General features: G+C 43.7%; 1 protein-coding gene across 1 annotated transcript; it reads left to right on the top strand.

Moving 5' to 3' along the window:
• Nucleotides 1-1066: 1066 nt before the first annotated feature.
• MBLAC2 (metallo-beta-lactamase domain containing 2) lies at nt 1067-10948 on the top strand (the record flags this gene model as incomplete). Its single annotated transcript, XM_080719775.1, has 2 exons — nt 1067-1520; nt 10563-10948. The coding sequence occupies 2 exons, from the start codon at nt 1067-1069 to the stop codon at nt 10946-10948; spliced, it is 840 nt and encodes a 279-aa protein (XP_080575901.1).
• Between the last annotated feature and the right edge of the window lie 365 nt (nt 10949-11313).

Here is an 11313-nt window from a genome sequence, read left to right as displayed (position 1 = left end):
TCCAAAATGGACGGGAATACTGAATTTCCTTCTCTTGAAAATACAAAGCATATTAACAACTCACCTCTCCACATGCCAAGAGTTAAGAAAACTGATACCGAACAGTCTGCCCTTAGCTGCCATCTGCGGCAATGACCACAGCCTGAACAAATGGGCACGCTTGCTAAGTCTCCTACTCTCAGCATCAGCATAAATCCCTCCCAACTCACCGCGAACAATCCCAAGAAGTGGAGAGTATGTTAAGATCTGGAGACGACGACTTCAAAAGACAGTTGAAAGGAGCGGGAGAGAGGGAGGTGAAGCTCTCCACCAACGCCTCCCTCCAGAGGAGGCGCTTTAATGAATTTGTCCCTGGTCTCCCAACCCCCTTCTGGGGCGTCTCTTTAGCTCCCCTCTACCCTCTCCAGCCCCTCCCAGGTGCCCGATGGCTTCCTCGGCTACCTGCTCACTGGGTCTGGAGGCTTGAGCGGGACCGTGCACCCAGTGCCCGCCGGCAAGGAAGGGGTGCGAGCGGCCGGCGCAGGTTCCCGCAGGAGCAGCGCGCGCCTGGCTCCACGCGGCCGGGCGGCCTCCTGGACGCAGCCCCGCCCACCCAAGGCCCCGCCCACTCAGAAGCTCCGTCCGTCCGCCAGGCCCCGCCCATCCACAGGCCCCGCCCCCTACGCCGGCTTTTTAGCCCTTGGCAGGCGCCGTAGTCATCGACCAATCGGCTCGGTCGGACTCTTCGTGCGCCGGCTGGGAGTGCGCCAAAGCGCGGGCGCTGGGCGGGGGCGGCCTCTGCAGTCAGCCCCCTGCGGTGGGGAGCCGGGCCTGCTGCGCCGACCCTGCGGTGACGCATCCCGGGGCTGCGGCTGCAGAGACTGCGAGCGCTCCGCCTCGGCGCTCTGCGGACTCGGCGGGAGGCGCGGGCGGACGCCGTCTGTCGGCCCGTCTGCGTGTCCTTCCTCCTCCCACCCGCCCCGCCCCGCGCCGCCCCCGGGGCTGCGGGCCCGGCGCGCCCCGCCGCAGCGCAGCCCGCCGCACCGCCGGTAGGAGGCACGCGCGCCCGGCCGCACCCCTGCCCAGCATGTCGGCGCTCGAGTGGTACGCCCACAAGTCTCTGGGCGATGGCATCTTCTGGATTCAAGAACGCTTCTACGAGTCGGGCAACCGCGCCAACATCTGGCTGGTGCGCGGCTCCGAGCAAGACGTGGTGATCGATACCGGCTTGGGGCTGCGCAGCCTCCCGGAGTATTTGTACTCCTCCGGCCTCTTGCAGGACTGCGGGGCCAAAGAGGACGAGACGCGCCGGCCGCTGCTGGCCGTGGCCACCCACGTGCACTTCGACCACTCCGGCGGTCTCTACCAGTTCGACCAGGTGGCCGTGCACCACGCCGAGGCCGAGGCCCTGGCTCGCGGGGATAACTTTGAGACCGTGACCTGGCTCTCCGACAGCGAGGTGGTGCGGGCGCCCAGCCCGGGCTGGAGGGCCAGGCAGTTCCGAGTGCAAGCGGTGCAGCCCACCCTCATCCTGCAGGATGGTAATGGGCCCCGCGGGCGCGCACGCGTTCAGGGAGGGGGATTGCATGTTGCAGACCACGGTGGGATTGTCTAGGTACAGCGCAGAAACACTACTTCTGGCCCATTCTTCCCTCAGTGAAAGCCCACTCGACCAGAGCCGAGGCCATCGCAGCCTCCCCTGCCTAGAGACCAGTGTAGTGATGCAGAGGAATCCATTGAAAGACGGCGCCACCCCCTAGCCAGTTTCTTCTGATGCCGTAGTAACACAACGGTAACACTACGGAGACTTGCGACCAGGGATTTCCCAGTCCATTCCGCAGCACCTGTCTGACATTTCCAGGCGCTTCTGTAGGGAGTAGACTTTTAAGGAATGCGGCCTCATGAACACTGCATGCCTTGCTCTGTGCTTTCGAGAACTGCTGACTTCATCGCTCAGGCACCACCACCACCACCGGGTAGGAACAATTCCCACCTGTAGGCTTAGGAAGCCATCTGAGCACTGGCTCCCATCCGCTCATTCACCGTTATTTTTCAGATCTGTTTCTTGGTATCGCCTCACAAGAGAAATATCTTAATAGTGAACATAAAGACAGAATACGTCTCTTTTATGTTAGATATTTAGTGTCTTTGAAAGCGAAGCTTGAGCAAGATTGATGCAGTATGTGGACTGATACACAGACATCCTTGGTCTTCTTTGACTCTGAAAGACAGGATGGGGTTTAGAGAGAAATTCATGGAATAAAACAAGGTAGAGTAGGGCCCCAGCACTGTGTTTTCCTTATAGAAGGATAAGTGCCCTAATTACCCAAAGCAGCAGTGTTTGGCATTTTAACTTCTATCTTCTTTTTAGAATACTTTTGATTTTATTCTCACAATGTATTTGAAGAGAGGCTACTGACCCACAGTTAAAAGCCTTTGCCTACAGTGCTCTGAGCAAGATGGTGACAAAAGCTAAGATTTGAACTACTTGGCACAATAGATCAAAGCACGCAAAACATACATAAATCCTGCCTGAGACACATCTTATGATCATTCTGAGTAGAGTGTGAAAGCCCCGTTTTCCATTCTGTCTAAATCATTTTAATTGCCTTGTTGGCTCTTATTAAAACAATATAAGGGAGAGACATCACGTTGCTGCAGTACAATGAAGCTCGCGGAGACTAAATAATATGGTTTGAAATAATGTACAAAAATCAGTTTATCTCACAGAGGAGATCTTGATCATTTATGATATTAAAAAATGTAAGTTTCTGTGCCTCACTCCCACCAAGTCTTCTCATTAAAGTTTTAAATCTAAAGATTTAAAAAACTGTTTAGAAGATCCTTACATCATCTGACACTTTGAGATTAAAAAAAACACTTTAATTAAATTTTTTTTGTTGTTTATATTTTTAACAGGGTCTCATAAGCCAGCGCGGCTGGCTTCTAACCTGTGCCATCCTCCTGTCTGTCTCCGCCTCCCAAGCGCGGAGATTACAAGCGTGTGCCACCATGCCCGGCGCTAATTAAACATATTTAATTAACATTTTTAAATAAAATTAATACTTTTAGAGGTTGATGGGTATGCAGACTAAATTAACTGACATCCAGGCCACAAAAATGTTTACATTAGTATTTGAATTGTTTAAAGGAAAAAATTTATTTTGATTTATATACTTTTGATTCTGTGCCAGGAATGGAAAATCAAAAGTAAAAGAATGGTAGGAATTACTGCTTTATTGATGAAGAGAGGATCCATGTGGGCCTGAATATCATGCCTGAGGTCACATAGACCTTTTGAGAGGGAAGTGGGACTAGAATCCAGTTTTCCAGAATTGCAGTTGATGGTAGAATCCTGGCATTTGGGGAGCTGCAAAGGGCATACAAGCTACTGGGGTGGTGCTTTAAAGGTGTGGGGAAAAAAGCTTAATATTTACCAAACACTTTGAAGGTGACATACTGTGTTAACAAAAGTTGTTTTTCATTAGAAGCTGGATGCCTCACCCTTTCAAGTAGCATCTCATTTCCTCATTTCTCAGGAATATTAATTTCCTGTCTATTCTGAATGATATGTTCTTTTTACTTATTAACATCCAGATGCCTTGAAGGAGATATTAAAATGCTTATATTAAAAATTCATATGCAGTTGCACACACCACACATGCGCAGCACGTACCCAATCACCACATGGTCTTCGTTACTTTGCGTAGAACACAAGGCACCTGAAATAATTTATAACATTTCATTTACTGAATTGATGGTCACCTTTCATGGAGAAGCATAAATCTGTGTACTGTGTTCCTAACCCCAAAGCTGACTTTTAAATGAGGGACAAGGAGAGAATAGCCATATCATCCAGTGTGTTCTATTTGATGGAAAAAACTCATTAATGGTATTTTTCTACAAGAGGATAGCAATGGACCTTATCTATACATAGCACATTCTTCCTAAATAGGCACATGTCATTTTGCCTATTCACAAAAACCAAGGGATTCCAGTTCTGGCATTTCCATTATCATTATACATGTTTAAATAATTTGCCCACAGTCACCAAGACATTATCTCAGGGGAATAGTTTCAGGTGGGCTTAAGTCGTTTAAGGAACTTAGCAGTCAAAAATACAGATTTCCAGAAAGGTTGCAGATTGAACAGACACATCTAATTTGGCTCCCTTCCAACTCTTCTGTAATATTACTGTTAAGAGTCCATGATTTATGGCCATATGCAGTGGCACCTGTCCAGAATCCCAGTACTTGGAAGGCTGAGACAGGAGGATTGCAGGTTTGAGGCCAGCCTTAAAAACTTAGACCCTGTTCCAAAGTAAAAAAAATAAATAGGGCTGAGGATGTAGCTTAACGATAGAATGCCCCTAGGTTCAGTCCCAAGTGCCAAAATAAAGAGTTGGCAGTTGTTTCAAGTATAAACCCACATTGTTTGAGGGAACCATTTTGGATGCTAGAAAGTAAATGTAGTGGCTGAGCAGATTTATACTATGCCAGCAATGGAAAATCGAGCCATTTCAGTCTGCGCCAAAGAAGCCTGGAAAGGCTGAGAACCGGCAGTAGCCAGTACGTCCGTGGAACAAAAGGAATGTTAAAGTAATGGTGGTAAGCATTTCCAGAAGCAGACCTGTAAACCTTCTCAAGGAGTGTATGCACCTCCACCACAGGGAGGCTTCTTGACTGAGGGATGCTGAGCCCTACAGCACTCAGTATGGAGAACAGGAGGAGTAGGAGAAAGTGTGTGGCTCCTTACAAGATTCCAGTATATGAGAACTTTATCCCCCTCCCCCATGGAAATTAGATATATCTTATCAGGGAAATTGGGCCCCTAGCAGAAAGACTTTAAGATACCCATGTAGAGGAATTCCTAAGCCATCTCTGGTCCACTCTCTGTAGTCAAGCTCGGTTGATCAATTAAGCAACGTTTTCATCACCCACTCTTAACCAGGCAGTAAGTGTTCTGAAAAAAATGTGAGAAAATCCTCTAACGTGATCAAATATAAAAGCATAAAGAGCCGGGCATGGTGCTGCACACTTGTCAGCATTGGGAGGCTGAGACAGGAGGATCGCGATTGACAGACAACCTCAGCTACTCAGTGAGGCCTTTTGCAATTCAGGGAGACCCCGTTTCAAAATAAAGAATAAAAAATAGGGCTGGGGTATAGCTCAGAGGTATAACACCTGGGTTCCATTCTCAGTACTGCAAAATATGTATTTTTTTCCTCATATACTATTACTTAGGAAGCCATTAGAATAAGCCCTGTCAAAATGAGAAAATGAGAAAGAGAAAGGCATAGAATATAGTAAGCAAGAAATCTAAAGCAGAGGAAAGTCAAAAGGAAACTTGAGGATGAGGTGGTAGGTGACACTGTGACAAGGACAGCACCCAGGCTTGGCGGGCAGGCTCCGGATTAGAGCAGCTGAATCCCCATTCTTTTGGGTGGGTGGTGAACGAATGAGAAATGTATACATGTATAATGATGGTATGTGGAGACCGAAGAGTAGAGAGAGTTAAAAATCCCTCTTGTTTCTTGATGGAAATTAACAGGTAACGTAACATTTTAAAACCAAGAAATAATACATGCATGAAGTCAGTGGAGTACATCTAACTGGTAAATCAAGAAATGAAGTATAATTATTATTTGAAGATAGGTATTTCTGGTAGAAGTAACAAAAGAAATAGCTTAAAGTCCTTTAAATACGGTCACCTTTTGAGAGCAAGTTAGCAATAGAGGATGGGGCAAAGAAAATTTTCTTACATCGTAAGTCTTGAATATTTTATTACAAATATGTACACATTTCTTTGAGTAAAAACTGAATTCTAAAAAAAAAATTGAGTATTCCAAGATGGGAAAGACTTTTGAGAAACCAATAGATGTGTGGTATGATTGGGATCTGAATATATCAGGGTGAGTCTTGGAAGAAGCATGTGTGTTTCTGCAACAGGATACATTTCATAGGCAACTCTGGTTCTTGTAAGAGAGGACATCATGAAGTTCTGTATTTCAGCCTTATCAGCATATAGGAACCAATCATCAAGCCACAACATAATGGCACAGCTTATGATATTTAGACACAATAGCATTATCAGTTGCTTATGGTTGGTAACTGTTTTGATGGGTGGGAATCTTATCAGTTATTAAATATTTTGAATATCAACTGTATGTAACTGAAGACCAATAAGACTATCCCTGTATTAGTAAGTTTGTATAGCTTTCTCTTTCTTTCTTTCTTTCTTCCTTTCTTTTGTCTTTCTTTTGTCTTTCTTCTGTGGTCCTGGCATTATACCTCTGAGCTCCACCCCTAGCCCCATTTTATTTTCTATTTTGAAACAGGTTCTCACTAAGTTGTGAAGGGCCTCACTAAGTTGCTAAGGCTGGCCTCGAACCTATAATCCCTTTGTTTCAGACTTCCAAGTACTGGAATTTCAGGTGTACGCCATCATGTTCAGTTTCTATAGCTTCTTTTAAGTATAAAATTTTCCTGACACCTCTCCTTTCAGTGTATTTATTAAATAATTGATCTCCAAAACAGTTTCATTATTGGTATTAGTGCTAGTATCAGTATTTTGCCAAATTGGTGGATTGAACCCAGGGTCATTTTACCTCTGAGCTACACCCCTAGCCCTTTAAAAAAAAAAAAAAGTTTATTTCGATACTCTCAATAAGTTCCTGTGCACTGGCTTTAAAACTGATCCTCTTGTCTCAGCCTTTCAGATAGTGGGATTACAGACCTGTACCACCATGCCTGGCCAAAGCTACATTATTAAATCAGCTTAGCAATAGTTTCTTTTTTTGCCTTGCCTGCCAGTCATACAGTAAATGGTAGCATTTTCTCCATATCTTTGTTAACAATTTTGATAGTCCTTTAGCCATTCTAGAAAGTATATAGTAGTATTTCCTTGGAATTTAATTTACATTTCCCTAATGACTGATGATGTTGAACATCTTCTCGGGTACTTATTTGCTAATCATAGATCCTCTTTGCTAAAACATCTATTAAAGTGTTTTCTCTTTTTTAAAAATAGAGCTTTTAGCTGGGCATGGTGGCACATGCTTATAATCCCAGTGCTTGGGAGGCTAAGACAGGAGGATCGCACAGGTTTGAAGCCAGCCTCAGCAACTTAGTGAGACCCTATTTCCAAATAAAATATAAAATAGGTCTCGGAGTATAGCCTGGAGGCAGAAAGCCCCTGGGTTCCACCCTCAGTACCTACCAAAAAAATTGAGCTTTCATTTTCTGATTATTAGCTTACAAGAGAATTCTTTATATATTGTTGATTCAGTTTATTAAATATATGTTTTGTTCTGGGGGTATAAAGTGATAGAGCACTTGTCTAGCATGGGTCTTTTTAAGCAGGATGTTTTTAATTTAGATGATGTTCAATTAGTCATTTTTTCTTGTAATTTATGTTTGTTGTGCAATATCTGATAGCTCTGTTTATCACCTAAGATCAAACTATTTTTCTGCATTTCTTTGGAGCTCTCACATTTAGATATATGATGACCTATATTGAGATACTTTTGTGAATATTATGAAATTAAGATCAAGAAATTGTCTCATTTGTTTGCAAATGGATATCCAAAGTATCCCAGTCCACTTCAGAGGAAATACTGTTCCCTTCTCCATTGAATTATATGGGATTAAATTAGCTTCAACCTTGTCAAGAATCCATTGACCACATTTTCAGTGTCTACTTTTGGATTTTCCATACTCACATTGTTTATGCCTATCATTTTACCCAGTAATATATTGTCTCGATAGTTTACTATAGCTAATTTGTACATGTGGAAATTAAGTAGTGTGCTAGGCATGGTGGCACATGTTTGTAATCCTAATACTTAGGAGACTAAAAGAGGAAGATCACAGGTTCAAAGCCAAATTCTTTCTTCCTTCCTTCCTTCCTTCCTTCCTTCCTTCCTTCCTTTCTTTCTTTCTTTCTTTCTTTCTTTCTTTCTTTCTTTCTTTCTTTCTTTCTTTCTTTCTGGTGGTACTGGGGTTCCTGGAAACCCTTCTACCTCCGGGTTACGCTCCTGGAGACCTGACTCTTTTTTTTTTAATATCTATTTTTATTTGGAAACAGGGTCTCTTAAGCCAGCGAGTCTGGCCTCAAACCAGCATGATCCTCCTGTCTCCACCTCCCAAGCGCTGGGATTATAAGCGTGCGCCACCACGCCCAGAGTTCTTCCATTTTTTTTTTTTTTTAATATGAGAAAGCAGAGCATGTCTTTTGCAAAAGCTGGAACCCTAAATACCTAGTGGCAATAAATTTTGTCTTCCCTCCAAAGGCTGAGGTCCACAGCTTCACCTCGAAAAGCAGGCTTTGCTGTTCCACGTGCACCCTGGCCTCTCTCGCTCTGTGCCAAAGAGCGCGGTGGCCATGAGGTCTGATGACTCCCAGAGCACACAGCATGTAGGCCAATCCCGGCTATGCCGGGGCCCCCTCTAATACCTCCCAAACCCTTTTGCCACTTAGCATGTTGTCCAGACTTCTCGAGCATGTGTGGCAGAAGCAGCCAGTCTACTTTTGGGGAGATTTCCTCAAAAGCTCAAGGTGGACTGGGTTGGATCTGCCTGCCCGTCCAAATTCTACCTTTGGGGCAATTTCTTCAGGAGATCAAGTTGGGTTGAATCAGATGTCTGCCTCTCCAAAATAATAGCCTCCACCTCTGCTGCAGGCACCAGTGCCGGCATTGCCGTGTTGCCGCTCTGCCTTTCTGTAGGTGCCTCTGCTCCACTGGCACCGCCATGCCATCGGCGCCACGGCATGGCTGCCTTCTGCCTGGTTCTCCACTGAGCTCCCTCCCCACATGACATGATGTCCAGAATTCCTAAGCCTGTGCGGCAGGGGCCGTCTCCCTTCACGGGGATTTCTCCTTCCAAAAGTTCCAGGTGAATTGGATAGAGTCCGTCTGAATCTCCCGAGTCCCGGCTGCCGCTGCCGCCATCTTGGCCCCTCTCCAATATTTTATTTATTTATTTATTTTGAAGGGGTTGTGAGATCGAGCACTCAGCAGCAATGAATTTTATCTTCCTTCCAAGAGCGGAGGCCCACAGCCCCACTGCGAAGAGCAGGATCTGCTGTTCCTGGCACACCGCGACCCTTGGTGCAGCATAGGAGTGCGGCGGCTGGGCACACTGAGTTCCCATGATGTGGCTGGGCTCCCCGCCCAGCACTTCTCGACTCCCTCCACCATGCCTGGGTCATTTTTCTTACAAGATATGCCATTAAGAGTCCCTAGCATGCACGTCTGAAGTGGTTTTTTCTCCAATCCCTTCTGGTGCCTCCTCATCATCTTGCTTCCAAGTCTGCTGTTATCGACTCTCTCTCCTGTATTTTAGATAGGAAGTTGCAGCTGGAAGTGTCTCTTTAGGTTATCCCAATCCAATATTAAACCAAAATCTGGTGTCCAGGGTTTCCCCGAGGAAAGCTTATCCTTATCGGTGGCCACAGTCACCAGTGCAGCCACAGCCACAGCCATCTTCACCCCGCGAGGCTGGCTTTCTATAACTCTTTTTTTGTTAACTGCATATATCTTTTTGATCCAGTCTGATGATTTCTGACCATGAGTAGAGTTTTTATCCCATTCATATTTAATGTGGTTATCGATACAGTTACAACTAGGTCTTCTATTTTATTTTTTATGTCTCACTTCTTTGTAAAAATTGTTACTTGTTTTCCTTTTATCTTTAACAAAATCTGATTATTGTACCATTTAATTCTTCTATTGACTTCTTAACTGTATTCCTTTGGTTTTTCTACCATTATATTTGCATTAGAGATTAAAATGTGGTATATTTGCATTAAAGATTAAAATGTGACTTTTACTTTATGATTTTACTTCAAGGTAGTACTAACAACTTCAATGAAACAGCAGTTTTTCACCCATTATAGCTGCGTTTTCCCTCACTGTCAATAACTGTGATGAGTCTGAAATTTTACCCTACTTACAAGTTAGCAAATTAACCCATCTCTGTTTAATGGATTCTGACAGAAGACATGAGTTTCTTGGGTTAGAAAAAAAGGATTGCTTATCACTTTAATTGCTTTAGCCAAAGCTTGATCACTTTTACCAATTCCTTGAGTCCTAATCCCCATAGAGTATATACAAAAAGGAAAAAAATTAATACAATTGTCTACAATGGCATTTATGAATGATGCCTGAAAGTTCAGAAAAGTAAAGTTTCATGATCAAATCAGTTTGAGGAATTTTACCCTGTATAACCTTATCTATATTATTCATTGGTTTATTACAAACTCTAAGAAGTTTTACAGAAAACAAAGGTTCTTAATTTTAAGTAAGACCTCCCCAAATTATTTGATCACAGAAGCATCTTCCTTTTAAAAAATGTATGCATCACCATGATATGCAGACATACTGTTCTGCATTACTCACTTTGGCAAACACTGGTCTAGCAAATGACAGGAGTAGAATGTTTTTAAATCATGAAATACAGCACTTCTGGGATAAAAGTAGAATGGGTGTCATCCTTTTCTATTTCTCTTAAACCACCTATTTTTTAAGCAACTGAAGTCAAGTATGTGTCATATTTACCTATAAACCCTGTTTTCCTTTGTAGGGGATGTGATCAACCTTGGAGACAGACAGCTCACTGTTATGCACATGCCAGGTCACTCCAGAGGCAGCATTTGCTTACACGACAAAGACCGAAAGATTCTCTTCAGTGGAGACGTGGTGTACGATGGATCACTGATTGACTGGCTTCCCTACAGCAGGATAAGTGACTATGTTGGGACTTGTGAACGTCTGATAGAATTGGTAGACAGAGGTCTGGTTGAGAAAGTGCTTCCTGGGCACTTCAATACCTTTGGTGCTGAAAGGCTTTTTCGATTGGCTTCAAACTATATTTCAAAAGCTGGGATATGTCACAAAGTATCTACTTTTGCCATGAGATCCCTTGCAAGTTTAGCCCTACGTGTAACAAATTCTAGGACTTCACCCTAGTACCTCTACTGATAATCTATTTTGATTAGCTACATAAGTTAATCCAATTTATGTTGTGCTGTCTAAAATGGTTAATAGCATTTCAAGAAGTGCTTTGATACCAGTATTGTATGTTAGAAAAAACTGAGAATGAACAAGCCAAAAAAGGAAAGTCTTAGTTTAATTTTTTTTCTTTCAAGTTGTAATCACTGAAATAAACTCATAATTTGCCAAAGCTGTCATCTTGTAATACTTGCTCTAAAAACGCCATAGGAGTATATAGGGAAGCAAGAAGGCATTTTTGCATCAAAAGAATTGTTCTTGCCCTATTTCTTATTTTCTTTCCTACATGACTTAGGAAGAAAAGTATTTTATTTAAAGATAAA

Source organism: Muscardinus avellanarius (assembly GCF_963383645.1).
Source record: "Muscardinus avellanarius genome assembly, chromosome: 1".
NCBI lineage: Eukaryota > Metazoa > Chordata > Mammalia > Rodentia > Gliridae > Muscardinus > Muscardinus avellanarius.
Note: the sequence above shows the minus strand (reverse complement) of the source record. Positions and strands in the feature narration are given on the sequence as shown.